At 36.8% G+C, this 24,929-nt stretch overlaps 1 protein-coding gene across 7 annotated transcripts in view; it reads left to right on the forward strand.

The window, feature by feature from the left end:
• The window catches only part of RBM6 (RNA binding motif protein 6), a 101,686-nt gene that overhangs the window by 39,158 nt on the left and 37,599 nt on the right, over nucleotides 1-24,929 (forward strand). For 4 of the 7 annotated variants that reach the window (XM_063113753.1, XM_063113754.1, XM_063113755.1 and 1 more), the window contains one exon: nucleotides 4,392-4,465. The exons of 2 other annotated variants lie outside the window; for them this stretch is intronic. In XM_063113753.1, the coding sequence (XP_062969823.1) occupies nucleotides 4,392-4,465 (74 nt within the window). Of the gene's footprint in view, nucleotides 1-4,391; nucleotides 4,466-7,583; nucleotides 7,631-24,929 lie in introns of those variants that run through there. One more of the 7 variants, XM_063113757.1, reaches the window with a different exon arrangement.

A 24,929-nucleotide genomic window follows, 5' to 3' on the forward strand; every position in this document is an offset into this window, starting at 1 on the left:
TATGTTTGTCAACATCACTGAGTCAGCTTTTCTAGGAGCAGAGACTGAAGAATTAGTTCTGAGATTGGATATTTTCCATCAGGCTTTATTTTCTATATCTTGTTCTCCTTTAACCACCTGGTTAGCTTTTATCACAGATACTTTTTGAGAAATAAGCAACCACATGATTAATGAAGATGGAGAAATTTTAAATTTTAATGTTACCTTTATAAATTTTCCTTCCCTTGCCTGGTTCTCATCCTTCTCAGCTGCTTAAGAAAGTATAAGGAGTATTCATATTCCTGTGAGATCTGTACATTTAGGTTAGAAAACAGAGACAAGTGTACTTTTTAGTAGTCATGTAAGTAAACACAAATACCTGTCAGCCCACCAGACTTCTTCCCAGCAAGTGGCAGTGGAAGAAAAAGGTAATAAAATACATGTTTTGTTACTCTCTTTGGTAAAAAATTGTCTATGGGACTGTTAACACTGAGTTTATGATCTTGATGATTTCAAATGGTTCCTAGCAATTCTGAATGAAAGATTTGTTGGTGGTTTCCAGAATGTTTAGGTCTCTGGATGGAATATCTTCTGTGCTTACTAGAACCTTTTCTATGAATTATAAAATTGTTTTAGGGAAATAAATTTAAAAATCCCTGATTATCCTACTACAGCAATACAACAACTATAATTTTGGTATACAGTTGTGTTGCTTTACATGCATTTTCAGACTTTTGTATATTCACCTGTGCTTACTCGAACACTATCCCCCTCTCCCCTTATCCCACACCGTTTTCCTTCTCATGGGGTGAACATGGGAGGTGGGGATGAGACTCGGCTATGGCTTCAGTTGGTCTGTTTCCAGGTTTCTATGAGCATTCACTGTGCTGGCTGTGCTTTTATTATTTAAAGTGATATATTTTTCATACATTACGGCCCTTAAATGCAAACCAACCTCTTCATCTGGTGTCAACCAAAAGGAAAGTGATGTGTTGCAACGCTGGAGGAAAAACTGGCAATGTTGGACTTACCTATATTGAAAGATGGTATGTTGTTCTTCATTTTCGGGTCTTCAAGTATGATTTTGGCAGTGCATGGTTTTCATCTCACATGCTGACTTTTGTCTCTAACATGTGAGTTAGATGTAATTCACTGTATTTATACCAGTCCTTTTTCCTATAAATATTTTACATAATTATCCACAGGGGTATATTCATTTTTAAAGTTTTTGAAATAGACTATGTCAAATATCTTTCCATATTGCTATGTAATTTTTATAGCTATCATTTATAATAAGTCTTTTTAGTTTTTCTCTTTTTAGAAGAATTTTGGAAGCCCATACAATCAGTTCTTGAGAGTGAATGCTTTCTAATTTGCAAACTCAGGCCTACTTGCAATGTTCTGCTATAGATACTTTAAAACAGGAGTAACTGTTGTACTGTTAATTTCAATATGTCTTAACTACAGATAAGGACTTATCTGTGCTTAGCCATGTGGGATCTTGTCTGTAATGGGGCTCTATAGTGCTAGAATTTAGATTATTTAAATCAGTCTAAGATCTTATTAAAAGGTATGCAGAGTAGTGGTTAACAGCATTGATTTGAATCTGGACTGCCTGGGTTTAATGCTCAGTATTTGTACTTAGCATTAAGGTGACTTTGAGAAAATTACTTATCCTTTCTTTGCCTCCTTCCCCATGGATAAAATCAAGTTGATAATATTTACCTCATAAAGTAGTCTTGTGGGGATTAAATCAGTAAATGCAAAGTGTTTAGAATAGACCTTGTACCAACAAATTCTGTATAAATATTACTTAGTATCATTGTCTATTTTGGCAATTGCTGAAAATCCTTATGTTACAACCGTGAGTCTTGAATGCACAAAATGCCTGTGATCAAGACTGGGTACAATTTGTTTTTTAAAAAGTTTTAGGCAGTATAGTTAAACCTTAAATTTTTTTTTTCTTAAAAGATGACCAGTAAGGGGATCTTAACCCTTGATTTGGTGTTGTCAGCACCACGCTCAGCCAGCGAGCGAACTGGCCATCACTATATAGGATTCGAACCCATGGCCTTGGTGTTATCAGCACCACACTCTCCTGAGTGAGCCACGGGCCGGCCCTAAATTTTTGTTCTTATTTGATAGCTAAAGTTTCAGGCAGAAGAAATTGAGTGGGCTTGTGAATTTAATATTAAATCTAAAGTACATTGTCAACATAATAGTATTACAGGGTTGATGTGTAGAAATGCTATTAGGTGCTCATAGTGTTTCCTGTTGACTGTATCTTTTCCCTCCCAGTGACTTTAGTATCAGTGTCTATTTGTCCTTTAGTAAAGTATGAATGTTGCCATGAATCTTCTCTCTTTCTGTCCACAGATTCTGTGTGCTGCTTTGGGCCACAGTGGTCACTTCCTTAAAGCACAAAGAGGAAATTTAGGGCTTCGACAATTTGGTGTTAGTTCCCTATGTTTTTCAGTTTTGTAGCTATGGAGAGCGTTGCTTTCCATACATCTGAGCATTTCTTTGGTATGTTCTATAGAGGTAATCAACACACTTGAGAGAATGTGTGCTTTTTCCATTGCTAGCCCTTATTGTGGACATGTATTTTAGTGTTTGCAGTAGATAACAGTGTTTATCTGTTAGTGTTAGTGTTTGGAGGTAACTATTGTTCTTAGTTACTTCTGCTATTCTGTAATGTTTCCCAACAATATTCAGAGCCCTTTCCAAAATGCAGGATGTTTTATTTATCAGGTATTTACTGAGTTTGATCACGAAAATCCACTTGAAAGGAATTAAGTAACAAAACAATTTCCATTGCTAAGGAATATGTATAGATATATTTCTCTAAAGTACTTTTATTTCTTCAAAGAGTTAATAAGTAGAGGAGATTGATTTTGTGGTAAGTTTAAACAGAGGTTGAAGGGGTTAGTTTTAATCCATGTTGGTCAAAGCTGTGAAATTAGGATAGAAAATCTATTTCTCAGCCTAAGGTAGTGCTGACATTTCTAGTAGCTTTTGTTTTCTTGGTCATTTCCTAAAATTCAAAGCAAGGATCAACCGATACCATTGTAACATTTCATAGTGAACTGGGAGTATTATCAAGTCTAAAATCAAAACTTATTACTGTTATAATAAAACATTTTAGGCCATTCATTCCATGTGACAAGGAATCCAGCCCATTTCACTGAATTTGGTATGTTTTAAAAGTTATGCTTTCTATTGCCCTAGTTTTTTTGGCCTTTGATACCTTGATTCAGTGACATCAGTTACCTGTTGTTATATATACTTTGTACTCAAAATTATCATAGGTTTTTTGTTGTTTTTTATTCCCTGAGTTTTATTTCTCATGTGAACAAATCACATCTTTTTCTTGCTGTTCTATTTGCACAGTGTCACTCCTAGAGATGAGCTTCTTTATCCTGTGAGACATTGGAGGAAGCATGGAATCCACTTGTGGAGCATTGCATTGACAAGTGTATTTTTGTAGTCATATGGTGGCAGTATCAGGGAAATTATAGGATGGGTTAGTATTAGAGTTCAGCAGCCTGTAAATCCCATGACTTTCCAATCTCATGGGTCATGAGAGCCTCAGGCCTGTGCTGCAAATGATACTTGCTCTGTAGTAAGGTGAAGGGTATTTTATAACTGTAATGGTATGTACAGTTCTTGAATATGTGTTGATTTCTAACAACTGCTGTCTTTCCCCCAGCTTGCTCTATCTTTGTACATAAGCACAGTTTTGGACTCAGCTATTCATACTTATTTATGCTTTTACAACTTCTTCCTTTCATAAAGATTTTAACTGGTTTATGACTTGAGTTGAAACAAGGAAAAAAAAAAGGGGGACCTGAAATGGTCTGTCTCCTGCCAACCAGAAGCTTCCTGTGGTCTCCAAACAGAATAATTGCCTCAGTCTGTCAGTACTTCTATCTTTGAAGGTGGTTTCTGCTTGAAAATTGGTGACTGTTAGCTTAGCCTCATGAAAACTGCTGCTCCTTCTTCTCTTGGAGTAATTTTTTTTTTCCCAGACACTCCTCTTCTTGTAGACTTTGTTTTTCCAGAAGATTCAGCCTGTGTTTAAAATATTCTGGGTCCCCACATGAACTTTTTGTAGGATTATCCAATTCTGGATAGATCATGCTCGCCAGATCACCAGTGCTAAAGAGGGCAAAAGGATCTTCTTGGTTAATAGAAAAAACCATTTTGGAATGAATCTCGAAGTCTAGAAACATCCAGACTTTCCTTCAGTACTTTTTTCTATTTGGGGTTACAACTTTGCCTAGTGTAAGTGAGGGAGGGGCTAGCTGGGAGGGCTTGTGTTTGAGGGGATCAGAAACAGGGGATTTAAGTGTGTCTTTTGTGTTTGCAAGGCACTAACACCACTCCCGTCTGTATTTAAATGCTGTCCCCAGGTTACGACTATGGCTATGTCTGCGTGGAGTTTTCACTCTTGGAAGATGCCATCGGATGCATGGAGGCCAACCAGGTTGCTTTATACTTCGGTCAAATGATGCTGGAAGGATATATTTTTTTATGTACGGGGAGGGAGGATTTCAAATGATTTAACTTTGGAAAGGTATGAGAAAACTCTCTTTGGAGCATACCACATTCCAACTAAAAAGCGGTTGTGAGGAGAAACAAAAGGCTAGGAAGGTTTCTCTAGAAGAGTTAATGGGCACAGAGTGTATTTTAAAAAGTAGACCTCAGTTGTAGTTGACTGATTCCAAAGATAGTAAATGGAAAAAAATGGCAGAACTGGAGTGCTTCCCTTTGGAGTGTGAATGAAATGGAGATTCTGATGCAAAGAATAATCCTTTATTGTTTGTGACACCAAGGATCTGCCTGGCATGGGAATTCTAGGTCAGTAGTTACACCCAGACCTAGGGTGAAGACCACTGATGGTAACTCCTGTGGCACTCAGGTCCTGCCTGCATTTGCTACTTTGAGAGAGGAGTGGATTGTTGGTGTCTGTTGTATTCATCACTTGTTCTTTGCCAGTTAGAGTTGCATACTCAAGTCCTTGGGCTGCATATAGTCATACTTACCTTACGTTGGAACCATCTGGAGTTATTCAGCTTGCCATCTAGAATTGTCATCTGTGTGTTTTAGTGAACCCTGCCTGGTAGTTTTGGGAGGAATTACTAAATGAATAGAATCCTTCTTGTCATGGTGTTTCCTTGGGGAAAGTAGTTTTCTTTTTGGTGTCTCAGTTCCTCCATCTGTAAAGTGGGAAAAAAAGCTCAGGGATATAGTTTGATTTTTATGTACTCCCTGACTATACTTAACAGTGTGAATGCAGTGAGCCCAAAATCTTACATGCTGTAAATACTCTGGAAGCAAGCACCAATTAAAGAAAACTTTTGATGTATCTTTACCTATTGTTAGTATTATAAGCACTGTCAGATCCTCAGAGAATTTAACAAGATTCTCATTGACTGTTCAGTGTTCATCGCTGAATCAGTCATGTAACAAATACTAATTATGTGTTAGAAACTGTGTAAGCAACATGTTCTTGTCAGTAAATTGTCATTAAGTTCTTTGCCACTGTACTAAATATTGTGAGTGGTGGAAATAGAAATGGAGGAACCATGGCAGATGCTATCTGTTTTGTATCGTTCTCTCAAATATGTGTTTCTCTAGAGTGGTGTCACTTTTTACCAGGGCTATTTAATCTTTGATCTTAAAAATATCAATTTTGTCTCTTAACTGACCCTTCCATCCCAATGAAAAATCCTGACTAGAGTATCTAGCCCCCTGAAGAATAGTATCAAATAGAACTAGGGCAGCCTTCTTTAAAAACAAGGCTTACCCATAGGCAGGTTTTCTGTTGGAGCCACATCTGGAAAAATGTTCATATACACAAACAGCGTTGAGAGGAGGTGGCTTATAGACATTTCTCCCTCCACCCTCCCAGTCATTCTGTGAACACTTTTAGGGCTCCCAGATCCCTGATGAATGACCCTTCCTAGTGAATGGAACAATAGAACAAAGCAGGAGCAGAGGCCAGTATTCTTCCAGGTGTTGAAATACTATAGAGTATTTTGAAAGGTAGCCATCCTTATGCATAGGGTACCATGTGACACTCTATTTAGAGTATAATTAAGAGATAGCCTCTGCCTTCTAGGTTTTATAATCTCACACTAAGAAACGAGGCAGAGATTATATAATACTCATGGATCCCATAGGGTACTCTCCTAAACTCCAGATTTTTGTTTGATCTCAGTATTCAATGGAGTTATTCCTTAATAAAACATCTTCCATATCCTTATTCAATTAACCCAATTTCCTAGGTTTTTATTCTTCCCCTAGTCGTAGACTGCTGGCACTGCCAAACAGTGGAATCCTCTCTTGTTGAACTTCGTGATCAAATCAGCATTCTTTTAATAACCTTTACTACAACCCAGGGTGTGTGCATATCATTTTGATGGAAACTTTTTTTTTTTTGGTGGCTGGCTGGTATGGGGATCTAAACCCTTGACCTTGGTGTTGCAACATCACACTCTAACTGACTGAGTTGACTAGACAGCCCCGATGGAAACATTCTTGAGAATGAGAGCTCCAGGGAAATTTTTGTACTTAGGTAGTAAAACATAAAAAAGAGGGGTGCAGGTTCTGGAGTCAGATGGTAATTTCCAACTAGGTTACCTCCAGCAAGTTTCTTGACCTCCCTCAGCCTCAATTCCTCTGTTCCCAGTATCTCATGGGGCCCTAGTGTAGATGAAAAGAGATCATTCATTTATGAGTGGCTGCTTTGTGCCAGGCACCTTTTTGGATGCTGAGAATCCTGCAGGGAACAAGACAGACTATATAACTTTATTTGTTAGTGGGGGAAGAGAGCACATAAAGAGTGACATTACGTTTGAGTAGCGGCTCTTGGTGGATATGTGCAGAACACTTAGCATAGTACCTGGTACTTGGTAAGCATCTGAAATGAGATGATCATGTCCTTCTTTCCCTCCCTTCCCCTTCCTCCTCATGTCAAGTAATTTCTAATCATAATTCCAGGAAAATAAATTTATTTTTATATCCGGAGTTTATTAAAACTAATGTGTTAAGGAAATGGATGTAGAGTAAGCTCCTTATCACACAGTAGTTAAGAATCTTGTGAGATAAATAAGAATGTGAAAGAAGTCCTGACTCCTCAGAGTGAATAAAATCAGTGTTTATGGAAGAGGAAATGTTTCTGTCTATCCATTCTCTTTTCCTCCAAGTTTTACTACAAACTAAATTGGTACAAATTCCAAGTCACCAGGATCTGCTGGGCACCCCTAAGTAGAACCTGAGTGTGTGTGTATGCTTCTGAGGAGGTTTCTATGAAATGCTTTGGGTTTAGTATTCTGTAACTCTTTACTACCCTGACTGTTGATGTAAAATGTCTTTTGTTCATCATTGATACTTGTAGGTCTAGGGGATGGGAAAAGGAGCCTTCTGCCAGCTTGCTTTGTCAAATGTTATGAGTTATGTGTGCCTTAGTGAAGTTGCTCAGGATGTTAACTAAAGCTCTTCTAGCCCTTTCCCAGTGCCTGCATGAAAGCACCAAACAGTAGGACACCCTGCAGCAGTACTGAACATTGTGGCCAGGGGGACTCATCAGGTCATCACTTAACCAGCAACTGCCTGTCTGGGGAAGTAATTTCCAGCAGGTATGAAGGTATGAATCTGTTAGCTCATACCTTCACTGTCTCTGTCTAGGGTAAGGGGCTAGCCAGTGAACACTGAGGCAGAGCCCTTCATTCCAAGAAGATATTTTTTCTCCATACTTAAGTGTACAGGAAGTGTATTTCTAGCAGTGTCATATGCCCTTGGCTTGCTTTGTTGTACAGGTTCCTGGGGATTGAGGGTGAGTATCATCTCCTTTTGCTGTGTGTGCCATTGCACTGGGTCGTGGGGAATGGAGTAAGAAGCATTGTGTTAGACTGTCAGTCCCTTTCAGTGGTTTCCCCATTGTGAGTACTAGCCCTCTCCAACTGTTGGCATTGGTCTGCAAGAATGTTAGGATTTTATTTTCTCATATTTGTTGGTGTGATGCTTGTTGCCTGTTCCTGTTTGGCCAAATATTCGCTAAGATGCCCTTATAAAAGATAGCTCTGAGAGAATTAATTTCTCTGGAATTTTTACTCAACTTCTTTATAACAGAACAAGCCTGACTTTCTAAAGTGCAAGGGAAAAGATGCTTTTATCACCTAACGTGAAAATTCCTTTAGACACTGGCTTTTCTGGTATGGAGAATGAAGACTGTGGAATGCATGAAGTTTTATGAAATAGTGTTTTTTTGTGTCAACAAAGTTAAGAGAGTTTGGGTTATTGAAGATACCAGATGGCCAGGGTGTTTGTAAAGGTATGTAAAAGAAGCCAAATCTTAAATGTGGTCTGTCCTTGTGATTAAAATTAGAGCAATAGAGAAAGTTTATGTTCTTGGGGATGGGAAGACTATATGTGAGGCCGTGATGGAAAAAAATTGGTAAAGACCCAATTTGTTGGAAATTTACTCAGGTTGGTAATAATGACATAATATTATCTGATATTATCATCAGTACTTAAATTGCATGCATCCCAAGTAACAACCCCCCCGCCCCCCCAATAATCTGTATAACTACCTGGAAGGTTGTGATATATCACCTAAACAACCCTCACCCTAAAACTACTTCACTGAGAAGAATGTGGCATCCTGGCCAAAGCTCACCTATCTGATTTGTTATTCTTCCTGGAAACTTCAGTTTCAGTACCTTTTCCTTATTGCCCTCAGTAGAGGTATTGGTTGAAACATGGGAAAATGCATTCTAAAATGAGTGTAAACCAAGGGTTATTGAAGGTTCTCACTCTCAGGATAGCTGCGGTATTCAGGAGAATTAAAAGTGAGTTTAAGGATTGGTGATTTGATTATGTATTTTGATTACCTATCCAGTGATTGAAACTTGACTGTTCATGGGGCAGTATAATATAATAATAAACACATGGACACTGGAAGCAGACTACCTATGGTTGCATCCCAGCTCTGTTACCATCTACTGTGTAACTTGGGCAAATGGCTTAATCTGTCTGTGTTTGCGTCCTCACATACCTCTAGAGATTAAATGAGTTAACACATGTAAGATGATTAGAACTGGGTCTGGCATGCGGTGAATGTTGAGTGTGTGTTTGTTATCATAACAACTTCTCATCTAACTGGAGCAAGAAAGTCTTAAGGTACAGCAGCTCTAGTCTTGGCTTCATGGAGTACATGGCTAAAAGAGGATTTGGTGATAGTGTGCAGAAGGATTTTTATTTTTTGATCAACAATACTTTTTTTTTCTTTTTGGCAGCTGGTCAGTACAGGGATTGAACCCTGGACCTTGGTATTTTCAGTACCACACTCCAATCAAGTGAGCTAACCGGCCAGCCCATCAATATTTTTTATTTAGCCTGTTGGTTGGTTGGGCTAAATTATCAGGAGGTTATCAGGAGACTGCTTCCAGGCCTTAATAGGACTTTCTACTACCCTAGTATTCAAATCTTAAATTCTCTCAAGAGAAAGAGGAGTATGGTTAGACCACACTGGAAATGTAGCGTGTGGATTTAAAACTCGAAGCTCCAATAACCAGCCCCTGGCTCTGCCATACCTCAGACTGATTATAAGAGGTGCTCTAAACTGGATTCAATTTAATTCTCTCAAATTTGAAAATAAACATTCATTATTTGGAAGTTGTAAGGAGACCTTCCAATATGTTTCCTATGGTGGGTTTATAATTATTTAGTCATACATAAATCATGGTTTATGTCTGTAGGTTGAAGAATTTAGTTCTTAATTTATTCTAAATTGTAAATGTGCCTGTGTATTTTAACTTTGTGCTTTGATGTTGTCACATGTCTTTCAGCTTGTATTTTTAGCTAATGTTTGGCTTTTTATAAATATGGGATTGCACAAGGTGCTAATTTTTGAAAATCTTGTGGCCTTTCAGAACTTGATAATAAATGGTTATTGAAAAAACAAGCAGAATATGTAAAATTCTGATTAACTAGCTCAGGGGTTATACAAAGGCATAGTTCAGTTTGTGATGTTGATTATAACTTTGGTTAATGACCTTGTATACCTCTAGTTGATATATGGTTAGTAGGATAGAAAGATTTAGAATTCTGATTTCATTACTTCCCAGCTCTTTTGTAATCTCTGGATCTCAGTTTTATCATCTGTAAAATGAGGGCAAAATAATAGTACCCACCTTAGAGCAGTTATGAGGTCAGAATATATAATGCTTGTAAAGCACTTGGCACAGTAGCTGGCATGTGATAAGTGCTCTTCAGGAAAGGAAGATTCTATATTGGTGGACTCTGCTTGATCATACTAACTCCTTTTTTTCCTTGGCTTCTTATTCATCTCTTGAGATTCAGAGATGCCTGAAAATTAGGAGTGCTGCTTTTGGTGGCAGCTGGATCTCTGACAGCCAGTTCACATGGTACTTTTTGCCCAGTGCTTCTCTCATGCAACTGAACTGAAAAAGAGAGAGGCTGAGAAACACCTGCCCTAACAATGTCTAAGTGGTGAGTGCACAGGCATCCAGGCATGTGAAGCCAGAAGACCACGGCATGCCTCTTGTGATGGAGAGCCTTGTTGTTTCTGAAGCTAGCATCGCAGGTAAATTCTCATAGGCTGCAGGTAGCATTGAGTGTTACTAAGCACCTTCTCCATCCAAGTTGAACTTGGAGGTTACAACATATCTTTGCGTCTCATTCACCACAGGGCTAGATGTTCAGGTATTGTCATTTATCTTCTAGCTCATAGACTGTATGTATACATTTCTTGTTAGGGTATTGATGGACCAACTTCTAGTTAATATGATCCATGAATCTCATCTAGAATAATAATTATTTTTAATCTCACATCATGAGATTAGTAATGCTAATGTTGTATACTAATTGTGTGTGTATTACCAAAATGTGTTCAAGTGAAATTTGTGTTTAAATCTGTATAAATGCTATTTCTAAAGTGATTGGGGCTTAAGTTATCTTGCCAATGCCCCCAAGAGGATCCTATACTGGGCAGGCGCTTTGGGGTATATATCCTATGGCAAAGGCTGAGGTTGGGGTTAGAGGTGAGAAGTAGGGCCAGATCCAAAGTTCCCACTCCTGGGCACTGTGAGGTTTTTGAAGGACTTTTCGAAAAACTAGTGAATATGTTCTCCCAAGAGAGCAGGCATTTGTATGCTTGATACACAAAGAGGGATTATGTGCTCGTCAGCTTTAGACCAAGAAGCAACAGCAACATGGGATAGGAGAAGCAAACTTACCCTTACTAGCCTTGATAATGTTTCTTGTAAGGCAGATGATTTTGACACCCTTTCTTCTTCCCCAACCATTGGACATTTGGCAATGTCCGGAGACATTTTTAGTTGTTACAACTGGGAGGAGGTGCTACTGATATCTAGTGGGTGGAGGCCAGGAATGCTGCTAAACATCCTATAATGTAACAACAGTCCTCCACAACAAAGAATTATCTGGCCCAAAATGTCAGTAGTGCTGAGGCTGAGAAACCCTGGTGTAAGGGGATAAGAGTTGTGGAGAGGATGACCTGGCTTGCCGTGGATTGTCTTAATGAATCATCTTTTTTCTTGCTTTTCTCTTGGTCCAAACAGAGTACAGAGTGGCCATTTGGCAGTGTAGTGAGAGTACAGACTGGGCGCTTGCCCCTGCTCCAGACTTCCGGGGTCACAAGCCTAGCCTGAGTTATCACTAAAGTAGTCTATCAACCAGGAAATGGGGGGGGGGGGGTCAGGTGACTGCACACATTTGGTAACAGTTACTCAAAAAACCAAACAAGTTGAGGTTTCTTAAAACATATTGTATGTCACATTTCAGATAATTTTCCAGGAAAAATTTAAAATGTGAGTGCTGATTTTACAGCCTTGGTTATTCTGTATCAAGCACTTCAATCTACTGGATCGTTTTTTCACTTGGCTTGATTTTGGAGGAAGTTTTCACAGAGCCATCTAACTGAGGCCCAAATGCTGACCTACTTACAGAGAATGAACTCAAAGATGCATATATTTTATCTTAATATAATAGCACTTTGCTGTAAATGGGACCTATTCTATATAAAATGCTGTGTAGTACTGATTAGTCTGTTTGGAATCACATTGGAAATATTGGAAAGCAACTCACTTTAACTTTTGACACAGTAAATGCTGAGCACCTCCTGTGTTTGAGGGCATGGGCTAGGTGGTATACATTTATGAATGAATAAAATAGACATGTCTGCATACATTCTACTGGGATGAGACTGTTTAAAAGTTCTTAATTTTTTGAAAATTTTATTTTTAATTGACAATTATATATACGTATGGGATACAATGTGATGTTATGATTCATATATACATTCCACATGTATACATTGTGGAATGATGGAATCAGGCTAATTAACATATCTATCACCTCACAGACTTACCATTTCTTTGTGGTGACAACATTTAAAATCTCTTTTAGTCTGGCTGGTTATCTCAGTTGGTTAGAGAGCAGTGTTATAACACTGGTGTCAAGGGTTCAGATCCCCATAACAGTCTGCTGCCAAAAAAAAAAAAAAAAGGATAAAATCTCTTTTAGCAATTTGGAAATATATATTATTATTAATTATAGTCACTGTGCTGTGTAATAGATCACTAGAAATTATTTCTCCTAACTGAAATTTTGTGCCTTTTGACTAACATTTACCCTTTCTCTATCCACCCCCTCCCCCTGCACAGTGACTGGTAACCACCATTCTACTCTCTACTTCTATGAGTTTGACGTTTTTGAGATTGAATACCTAAGTGAGATCATGCGATATTTGTCTTTCTGTGCCTGACTTACTTAGCATAATGTCCTCCAGGTTCATCCATGTTGTTGCAAATGACAGAATTTCCTTCTTTTTTAAGGCTGAATAGTATTCCAGCGTATATACATGCCACATTTTCTTTATCCAAGTGAACATGGGGAGTGCAGATATCTTGTTGATATAGTGATTTCAATTCCTTTGGATATATACCCAGAAGTAGGATTGCTGGATCATATGGTAAATCTATTTTTAGTGTTTTAAGGAAACTTCATACGGTTTTCCAAAATGGCAGTACTAATTCGTATATTTACCAACAGCATACAAGGGTTCCTTTTTCTTGCCGACACCCTTGCTGACACTTATCTTTCATTTTGATAATAGTTATTCTAGCAGGTATGAGGTGATATCTCATTGTGGTTTTAATTTACATTTTCCTGATTATCAGTGATGTTGAGCATTTTTTCATATATTTGTTGGCCATTTGTATATCTTCTTTTGAGAAATGTCTATTCAAGTCCTTTGTCCATTTAAAAAATAGGATTATTTGTTTTATTATTATTGAGTAGTTTGAGCTCCTTATATATTTTCGATATTAGCCCCTTGTCAGATGTAAGATTTGCATATATTTTCTCTCAGTCTGTGGGTTATCTCTGTACTCTATTAATTGTTTCTTTTGGTCTGCAGAAGCTTTTTAGTTTGATGCAGTCCCATTTGTCTGTTTTTGCTTTTGTTGCCTGGGCTTTTGGGGTCATATCCAAGAAATCATTGCCCAGACTGTTTTCACGGAGCTTTCCCATTGTTTTCTTCTACTAGTTTTACTGTCTCAGGTTTTATGTTTAAGTCTTGAATCCAATAAAATGGACATGCCTTATATACTAATGAGATGAGACTGTTTAAAATTTTTTAATTAAAAATTTTTTTTATTTTGGAATAATTTGAGTTTAAAAAGTGTTCACAAATCATAGAAAGAGTCCCAAATATTCTTCTCTCCTACATTTCATAATACAGTCATCAAAATCAGGAAATTAACATTGACATAATATTATCTAATCTACAGAATTTTTTTCAAATTTTGCCAGTTGTCCCACTAATGTTTTTTCTCTGGTCTAGGATGCAGTTTAGGATCACATGTATTTATCTGTCAGGGCTCCTTTTTTCTCTCCATTACAGTTCCTCAATCTTCTTTGTCTTTCATGACACTTTTGAAGAGTACTGGCTAGTAATTTTGTAGGATGTCTCTTGATTTCAGGTTTGTATGATGTTTCCTTTTGATTACATTCAGATTGTGGATTTTTGGCAAGAGTATACAGGAGTGACATGGTGTCTTTCCCAATTCTCTTTATGGGTTTGTCCCATTACTAGTGATGTTAAATTTAATCACTTGGTTAAGGGTGGTGGTTGTCACGTTTCTCCACTGTACAGTTAGTATTTTCCCCTTTAAAATTAGTATCTTGGGGCCGAGCCCGTGGCGCACTTGGTAGAGTGCTGCGCTGAGAGCGCAGCGACGCTCCCGACGCGGGTTCGGATCCTATATAGGACTGACCGGTGCACTCACTGGCTGAGTGCCGGTCACGAAAAAACGACAAAAAAAAATAAATAAATAAAAAAAAATAAAATTAGTATCTTGTGGTGAAATACATTTATTATATAAATATCCTATTTCTCAGCATACCCTTTTCACTTAATAATTTTAGAATCCAATGATGATTCTTGCTTGTAACAGTTATTACCATGGGGTTTTTTTAATGTTAATTTTCAATTTCCATCACTCCTTTCACAATTGCAGGAATTCTACTACAAGGAAGGAAGAGCCATCCCTTCTCCCTTATTTGATTTGCTTATTTGTATCAGTAAATAGATTTTTATTTTATGGGTTTTATTGTTATTTTGTTAAGATTTTCCTAGGTTTGGCCATAGGGAGCCTTTAACTAGCTACTGTGTCCTACCAACATGCCTCCATCTTTTTTTTTTTTTCCTTCTAAAGCACTTCCTTACTTTCTGGCCCCACAAGATGTTCCAGGTTTATCTTATATTTTCCCTGCTCCAGCCCTGGAGTCAGCCATTTTTCCAAAGAACCTGGGTTTTTTAAATTGGAGAGCATATGTTAAATACCATGATTTCATGTTGTTAACTCCAATTCTAACCCAACATCACAGGGTACATTCTAGTTTTACTCCAATTCTTATTTGTAATTCTTTCCCTAGCAGTGTGAATCCTAGCTCTCATTATCCACAATATATTTACTTATTTGCTCAATCCTAGTATATGTGTAATTTCAGAATTATTAATTCATACCTGTGTAAAAACTAGTGTGCAGTATTTGGGTACAGTTCTTTTTGTCTTTAGCAGGGGAGTAGTATATAGTCAGAATATTGTTTTCCAAAGTTACTTAGATTTGTTCCTCATCCCACCCCACCCCCATCACATTCTTCAGCGTAGTTATATTATTCATTGTACTGTAGGAAAAGTGAAAAATACAGGTTAAAAAAAAAAAGAATTAGGGGCTGGCTGGTTAGTTCAGTTGGTTAGAGCACAGCCCTATAACACCAGGGTCAAGGGTTCAGTTCTCCATACTGGCCAGCTGCCAAAAAAACTAAAAAAAAGATTTAATATCTCCAGTAATCTCTATACTATTGTTATTTATTTATTTATTTATTTTTTAAAAACAATAGATTTTTTTCCCTCCTTTTAAATAGACTTGACTTTTTTAGGGCAATTTTAGGTTCATAGCAAAATTGAGCAGAAAGCACTGAGCTCCCATCTATACACATACAGCCTCCTCCCCCATCAGTAACCATCAATATCCTGCATGGTACATTTGTTATAATTAATGAATCAACATTGGTACATCATTATCAACCAAAGTCCATAGTTTACTTGAGGATTCACTCTTCGTGTTGTACATTCTTTGGGTTTTCATAAATGTTTAATTATAGTTTCATGGACCTAAAAACCCTCTTTTCTCCACCTTTTCATTCTTCCCTCTTCCAAACCCCTGGCAACCACTGATCTTTCTACTGTCTCCATAGCTTATCCTTCTCCATAATTTCATATAGTTGGAATTGGTAGTATGTACGCTTTTCAGATTGGCTTCTTTCACTTAGCATTATACATTTAGTGTTCTTCCATGTCTTTTCTTGGCTCAATAGCTCTTTCTTTTTGGCCACTGGCTGATACAGGGATCGAACCCTGGACCTTGGTGTTATAACACCATGCACTAACATACTGAGCTAACCAGCCAGCCCTCATTTCTTTTTAACACTGAATAATATTCCATGGTATGGATGTATCACGGTTCGTTTATTTATTCACCTACTGAAGGATATATTGGTTGCTTCCAAGTTTTGGCAATGATAAATAAAGCTGAATAAACATCCATGTGCAGGTCTTTGTATGAACACAAGTTTCCAACTGGTTGAGTAAATACCAAAGAGTGCAATTGCTGCATCACATGGTAAGAGAATGTTTAGTTTTGTGAGAAACTGCCAAGTTTTTTTTTTTTTTTTTTTAAATGACCGGTAAGGGGATCTTAACCCTTGACTTGGTGTTGTCAGCACCACGCTCTCCCAAGTGAGCCAACTGGTCATCTCTGCATAGGGATCTGAACCTGTAGCCTCGGTGCTATCAGCACCACACTTTTCCAGGTGAACCACAGGCTGGCCCTACTGCCAAGTTGGTTTTTAAAGTGGCTATAACATTTTCCATTCCCACCAGCAACGAATGAGAATTCTGTTACTCCATATCCTCACCGGCATTTGAATGTTAGTTATTCTAATAGGTATATAGTGGTATTTTATTGTTTCAGTTTGCAATTCCTTAATAACAAATGGTATTAAGCATCTCATCATATGTTTATTTGCCAATCTATATGTCTTCTTTAGTGAGGTATCTATTCAGGTCTCTCAGCTGTTTGTCTTCTTTCTAAACTCTTTTTATTTTATACATTTTCCCTTTTATTTAAAAACATTTTTTTAAATTGTGGTAAATGCACATAACAAAATTTTCCATTTTAACCATCTGTAAGTGTACATTCAGTACGTTTAAATGCATTAAGTACATTCACATTGTTGTGCAACCACTATCTATCTCCAGACCTTTTTCTTCTTCCCAAACTAAAACTCTATATCCGTTAACCCTCTCCTCCCAGCCCCTGTCAACCAGCATTCTTCTGTCTATCTCTATAAATTTGACTATTCCAGGTATCTCATATAAACGAAATTGTACAATATTTGTCGTTTCGTGACTGAAATATTTCATTTAGCATAATGTCTTCAAGGTTCATCCATGTTGTAGCATGTGTCAGAATTTCCTTCCCCTTTAAGGCTGAATGGTACTCCATTGTATCGATTTACCATGTTGTGTTTTATCCATTCATCCATTGATGGACACTTGGATTGATTCCATTTTTGGCTATTGAGAATAATGCTGCTGTGAATATGGGTATACAAATATATCTTCTAGTTCCTGCTTTCATTTCTTTTGTGTATATTCCCAGGAGTGAAATTGTTGGATCATATGGTAATTCTGTGTTCAATTTTTTGAGGAGTTCTGCATTCTTTTTATAGCTGTGATACTCTATCATGTAGTTCACCTTCCTTTTCTCAACTAGTGCTCTACTTTATGGATGGACATTTAGGTGGTCTCCAATCTGTTGCAATTAGAAATGTACTTTAGGGAATGAACCTTGCTAAGTTCACCTTTGTGAGGTCTGTCTGAAGGATAAATTCTCAGAAGTGGACTTGCTGGATTGAGGTGTGTGTATCTATAATTCTGTTTTGCCCATTTTAAAATTGAGTAGTGTGTTTTCTTCTTGTTAAGTGTTAAGAATTATTTGTATATTTTGGATAACGGTCCTTTATCAGATATGTCTTTTGCAAATATTTTCTCCCATTCTTTGGCTTGTCTTCTCATTTTCCTAGTAATGTCTTTCACAGAACAGAAGTTTTTAATTTTAGTGAAATCCACCTTATCAGTTCTTTCTTTTATGTATTGTGCCTTTGGGGTTGTATGTAAAAAGTCATCAGCAAACCCAAGGTCATCTAGGTTTTCTCTTATGCATGTTACCTTCTAGGAGTTTTATAGTTTTGCATTTTACATTTAGAGCTGTGATCCGTTTTGAGTTAAATTTTGTGAAGGGTGTATGATAAATTTTTTGCATGTGGATATCCAATTGTTCTAGCATCATTGGTGAAAAGACTATCCATTTTCCATTGAATTGCTTTGTGCCTTTGTCCAAGATCAATACCTGACTATATTTTTGTGGATCTGCTTCTGGGTTTTCTGTTTTGTTACTTCGCTCTATTTGTCTAATCTTGCACCAGTACCATGCTGTCTTGTTTACTGTAGCTTTATAGTAAGTCTTAAAGTTGGGTAGTGTCAGTCCTTTGACTATTCTGGGTCTTTTGTCCCTGCATATAAACTTTAGAATCATTTTGTTGATATCCACAAAGTAAGTTGCTGGGATTTTGATTAATATTACATTGAATCTGTATATCAAATTAGGAAGAACTGACATCTTAGCTGTATTGAGTTTTCCTATCCATGAACTTGGGTTAGTTCATGTATTTAGTTCTTCTTTGATTTCTTAAATCAGTTTTGTAGTTTTCTTCATATACATTTTATACAGCAGTCCTGTTACCCATGGTTTTAGTTACCTGTGGTCAACTGCAGTCCGAAAATATTAAAAGGAAAATTACAGCAATAAACAATTCACCCATTTTAAATTGTGCATTATTCTGCATAGCATGATGAAATCTCGTGATGTTCATCTCTGTCTTACCCAGGGCATTAATCTCCCTTTGTCCAGTGTAACCACATTGTATTTGCTATCTGCCTGTTAGTCATTTAGTAACTGTCTTGAAGTGTTTGTCTTCAAGTAACCCTTATTTTACTTAGTAATGGCCCCAAAGAGCGAGAGTAGTGATGCTGGCAATTCACATATGCTAAGGAGAAGCCTTAAAGTGCTTCCTTTAAGTGAAAAGGAGAAAGTTCTTGATTTAAAAAGGAAAGAAAAAAAAAATTGTATGCAAAGGATGCTAAGATCTGTGGTAACTACAAATCTTCGGCCCGTGAAATTATGGAGAAGGAAAAAAAAATTGATGCATAGTGTGTACAGAGTTTGGTACTATTCTCAGTTTGAGACATCCACTGAGGATGTATCCCCCATGGGTAAGAGGGGGGTTCTACTGTACATATTTTGTTAGATTTATAACCATGTATTCCATTTTTGTGTGTGTGTGCTAATGTAATGGTATTTTGTTTTTGTTTTTATTTTTATTTATTTATTTTTTTAAAGATGACCGGTAAGGGGATCTTAACCCTTGACTTGGTGTTGTCAGCACCACACTCAGCCAGTGAGCCACGGGCAGGCCCGTATTTTGTTTTTAATTTCAAATTCCAGTTATTTTTTGCTGTTACATAAGAAAGTAATAGACTTTTGACTTTTGCCTACTAACCTTGTATCTCACAACTTTGCTATAATCAGTTATTAGTTTGAGAGTTCCAGGAGTTGTCCCCCCGACCCCCAATTCTTTGGGTATTTCAACTAGACAATCATGTCATCTGCAAACAAAGACAGTTTTATTTTTCCTTCCCAAACTGTATCCCTTTTTTGGCCTACTGTGTTAGCTAGGACTTCCAGTAAGATGTTGAAAAGGAGCTGTTGGAGGGGACATCCTTGCTTCTTCCCTGATCCTAGTGGGAAAGCATCTAATTTCTCATCATGAAGTATGATGTTAGCCATAGGTTTTTTGTAGATGTTCTTTATCAGTAGAGGAGGTTCCCCTCTATTTCTAGTTGGTTGAGAGTTTTTAATCATGAGTGGATATTGAATTTTGTCAATTCCTTTTCTGCATCTGTTGATACATTCATGTGATTTTATCCTTTAGCTTGTTGATGTGATATGTTATATTAATAGATTTTTGAATGTTGAACCACTCTTGCACACCTGGAATAAATTTCACTTGGTTGTAGTGTATAATGCTTTTTATACTTTGTCAGATTAAATTTTGTCAGGGCTTTTCACATTCATATTCATGTGAGATATTGGTATATGGTTTTCTTGTGATTATTTTGTTTTAGATTAAAAATTAAATTCTATGCTGGTCTCAGAATGAGTTAGGAAGTATTCCCTGTATTTCTATCTTTCCGGAAGAAATTGTAGAGAATTAGTATAATTTCTTTTTAAAATTTTATTTATTGATTGATTGGTGGCTGGCCAGTATGGGGATCCGTACCCTTGACCTTGGTGTTATAGCATTGCACTCTAACATAACTTCTTCTTTAAATGTTTGGTATGTTTCACCAGTGAACCCACCTGGGCCTGTTCTTTCTGTTTTGGAAGATTATTAATTATTGATCTAATTTCTTTAATAGATATAGGCTCATTCAGATCATCTATTTCTTCTTGGGTGAGTTTTGACAGATTGTATCTTTCTAAGAATTGGTTCATTTCATCTAGGTTATCAAATCTGTGGGCATAGAGTTGTTCATAATATTCCTTTCTTATTCTTTTAATGTCTGTGAAATCGGTAGTGATAGCCCCTCTTTCATTTTTGATATTAGTAACATATCTTTCTTTTTTTTCTTAGTTAGCCTGGTTAGATGTTTATCCATCTTACTGATCTTTTCAAAGAATCAGCTTTTGGTTTCATTCATTTTCTTTTACTATTGATTTTCTGTTTTCAAGTTCATTGTTTTCAGCTCTCATTTTTATTATTTCTTTTCTTCTCCTGACATTCAATTCAGTTTGCTCTTCTATTTTCCTACAGTAGAAGCTTTGATTATTGATTTAAAATTTTTCTTCTTTCCTAATATATGCATTCAATGCTATAAATTTCCCTCTAAGCACTGCTTTTGCTGCATCCCACAAATTTTGATAAGTTGTGTTTCGTTTTCATTTAGTTCAAAATATTTAAAATTTTTTCTTAATTTCCTCTTTGGCCCATGTTTTATTTAGAAGTATGTTGTTTAATCGCCACATATTTGGGGATTTTACAGCTATCTTACTGATTTTATTGATAACTAATTTAGTTCTCTTATGGTCTGAGAGCATACATTGTATGATTTCTATTATTTTAAATTTGTCAAGACATGTTTTCTGGCCCAGAATATGGTCTGTGTTAGTGAAGGTTCCATGTGAGATTGAGAAGAATGTATATTCTGCTGTTGTTGGATGAAATATTCTACAAATGTTGATTAGATTGCTGCTGTTATTTTGATGTATATCCTTCCAGATTTTTCTTTGCACATATCATACATATCATCTATAATTATGTATTTACAAAATAGGATAATCCTGTACAAATGGTATTATAACCCTTTTCCTTCAAATATTGTGGACATATTTCCTTGTCATTAAATACATTTTTATTATCCTCGTACCAGCCAACTACTAAAAAAAAAATTTTTTTTTCTTTTGGGGGTCTTTTTTTTTGCGACCGGCCGCACCGCTCTCAGCCAGTGAGCACACCGGCCACCCCTATATAGGATCCGAACCCGCGGCGGGAGCATTGCTGCGCTCCCAGCACTGCACTCTCCTGAGTGCACCACGGGGTTGGCCCTAAAAAAAATTTATTTTAAATACGTTTTTTATTGCATCATTTTTAATGGCTCTGTAATGCTCTATAGTATAAATTACCATGATTTATTTAACTAGTTCTCCATTTGACATTTTAAGGTCATTTCTTTAACAATGAAGTAATGAATATCCTTGAGCTAAATAGTCACACATCCTTAATTACAACTTTAGGATTAATTCCTACAAGTAAACTTTCCGGATTAAGAGGTAGGCATATTTTATGACTTGATAAATGTGGTTTCATTGACATCCAGAAATTTCCCAATTTATTATTTTACCAGTGATGTTTCAGAGGACCTGTCTTCCCTGCATCCCAACCAGGGTCAAGAATTATTTAACAAAATACTTGTACTGGATAGTTCTATGTGGATGTTTGTTATTATATTCTGTCATTTTCTCTGTGTTTGAAATATTTCATAATACTTTTAAAAATGTTACTAGTGTAGTGAAGAAGGGAGCGATTCAGTTTTTCTACCTTGCTACTAGTGAGATAGAACATTTTTACTTTTGGTTACTATCTATATTTCTTTTGTGAATTTCTTGATATATTCAGCCAAAAGTAAAAAACAAGATTTCTTAGTCAACTTGTCTAGGCTTAAGGTAGATACATGTGAGATATCTATTAGATTTTTTGAAATGTTGAAAATAAGTATATTAGCTGAATAGGAGGTGGAGTTACCAAAGAATTTATCCCTTAGAATCATTTTGTTTTGTTTTGTTTTTCCTTCAAGTTCTTTTAATAAAGAAGTCTTTGCACTTTTCTCTAAATTACTTCCTTTGAGCCACAAAGTATTTGAGGCAGATACATTAGTCAGTGACCTCAGTCCATGCTGGTTATGGGTGCTTACAGAGGTCAACTAGAATATGTGTTTTAAAAGGAGGCAAAGAAATTTAACACAATATTGGTGATTATTCTGGCATTAGAATCTCACAAACAAATAAAATATTAGATGACATTTTTAATAAATCAAGTATTTAATATTACTTACAGAACTAATGAAAGAATTGACTATTGTAATTTTACGCTTAATGGTACTTGTGGCTTAGGATAAACTTATGCATCATTCACAGATTCAAAAAGTGGTATATCTTAAGCAATTTTGGCAATTAAAAATAATGTGCTGTAGAAAACTGCTAGAATAGTTAACATGGCTCTATTGATGATAGAAATGCAGCATGTGAAGAGCTTGAATAAAATACACTCTTGAGGTATACAAGTGGAAAGACCAACATTTCTTTTTTTTCTTTTCTTTTTTTTTTTTAGGCAAGCCCTTTATTATTTATTTATTTATTTATTTTTGTCTTTTTCGTGACCGGCACCACCGGCCATTCCTATATAGGATCCGAACCCGCGGCGGGAGCTCCCAGCGCCGCACTCTCCCGAGTGCGCCACGGGCTCGGCCCCCAACATTTCTAAATCACTATTTTTTTCCTTTTTTTGAAGTATTGCACACGTATAGAAAAGGTATCAGATTATAAGTGTACTGCTTAGTTAATCGCACATTGAATGAACCTGTGTAACCACTGTCCAGGTAAAGAAACAGAACATTGCTTCATATACAGGAGTCTCTCTTGCTTCTCATTTTCATCCTTCCCAGAGGTAGTCACTGTCCTAAGTTCTAGTACCATAAAGTCCTTTTACTTGCTTTTGAACCTTACGCAGGATGTATTCTTTTACCTGACATTTATACTTAGTATTGTTTTTGAAATTCATCTTGTGTGTAACTGCAATGTGTTGATTTTCATTGCTGTGCAGTTTCCCAGTGGAAGAATATATCACACTTTTGTCTACTCTTGACAGACATGGGTTTTATTCCACTTCAAATAATGCTATTTCAGAATTGTTATTACTCTTGGTGAATCGTTGCACTATTTCTGTTAATATATATCTGAGTGGACTAATTAGATTTTGTGTGCCTCTTCAATCTGCCACATAGTAGTTTAAGCTTTCATTGATTGCTGCCTAGACACAATAATTTCAGTTGGTATTAATTGCCCCTACTATGTATATATGTCTCCAAGTGTACATATCATGGGTTCAGCAGTAATTAAAATCATGTTATTTTATTTTTTAATTAATTAATTAATTTAAAATTTTTAATTTAAATGTATAAGCCAAATTGATAAAATTAAGTATAAGTAGGCATTTGACTATTTCTTTTTTTTTTTTTTAAGATGACCGGTAAGGGGATCGTAACCCTTGACTTGGTGGTGTTAGCACCACACTCTCCCAAGTGAGCTAACTAGCCGTCCCTATATAGGGATCCGAATCCTTGGCCTTGGTGTTATCAGCACCGCACTCTCCCAAGTGAGCCACGGGCCGGCCCTAAGCATTTGACTCTTTCATTCACATCCCTAAAAGTTTATTCATTTAGGGTTGTCAAATTAATTTTTGGCCATCTTGTTGGGAAAATGGATGTTCCGTTCTAGTGAGACTCTAGTTCTCTGTTCTAGGACTCTCTCTAGTGAGAGTCCTCTAATTTTCAGTTATTTTGAGAGTACTTCAAAACTGGAAAAATAGGATTAAAAGATAATATGAATCTTTTCATGAACTTTTTTTTTTTTTTTTTTTAAAGATGACCGGTAAGGGGATCTTAACACATGACTTGGTATTGTCAGCACCACGCTCTTCCAAGTGAGCTAACCAGCCATCCCTATATAGGGATCCAAACCCATGGCTTTGGTGTTATCAGCACCACACTCTCCCAAGTGAGCCACGGGCTGGCCCTTCTTTTCATGAACTTTTTGAAGTTCACTTGTGTGTGGTAATTGGAAACCAGAGCTTTGGGCAAGAATTGGGGTTTGATAAGGAGGATGAATTTGACAGTGGTGTGTATGGTTAGAGGAGAAAAGCCTGGAGGCAGAGTGCTCACTGAGAGGCTTGGGATGAGAGGGTGCTATGGATTGATTGAATTATGTCTCCAGAATTCATGTATTAGAAGCTTAATTCCTACCATAACAGTTGAAGATGGGAAATCCTATTATGGTAATTGAAAGGTAGGTCCTTGAAGAGGTGATTAGATTGTAGGACCATGCTGTAGTGAGTAGATTAAAAATTGTGGTCACAGGCAGGGTCCTAAGGGCTTTAAAAGAAGAGCACATGAGAGGTTAGTCTCTCCCTGCTCTGCCATTTCCTGCTGTGTGAAAACCCTGGGTAACTGGCGTCACTGTCATCACCACCAAGGCCTTCACCAAATGTGTTCCCTGGACTTTGGACTTCCTGGCCCCCAAAACTATAAGCAATAAATTTTGTTTTCTTTATAAAATACCCAGTTCCGTGTATATTGTTATAAGCAACAGAAATGGACTAATACAGAAGGGCAGATTAAGTGATGCTCATCTGGGCCAAGGTATGGCAGAGAGAGGGGAATGAGATTACTGGATGTCTTTGCTTTGGTAATATGTCTTGCATCCCTGAAAGCTTGTTTTGTTTTGTTTGGTTTGAGGGTGTTGGTTGTAACTGATGTACAATTCACATACTGTAAAATTCACCCTTTTAAAGTATACAGTTCAGTGGTTTTTAGTATATTCACAAAGTTGTGCAACCATCACCACTAATTTGAAAACATTTTTATCATCCCCAAAAGA

The sequence above is a fragment of the Cynocephalus volans genome, chromosome 11 (genome assembly GCF_027409185.1).
Source record: "Cynocephalus volans isolate mCynVol1 chromosome 11, mCynVol1.pri, whole genome shotgun sequence".
Taxonomy (NCBI): Eukaryota; Metazoa; Chordata; class Mammalia; order Dermoptera; family Cynocephalidae; genus Cynocephalus; species Cynocephalus volans.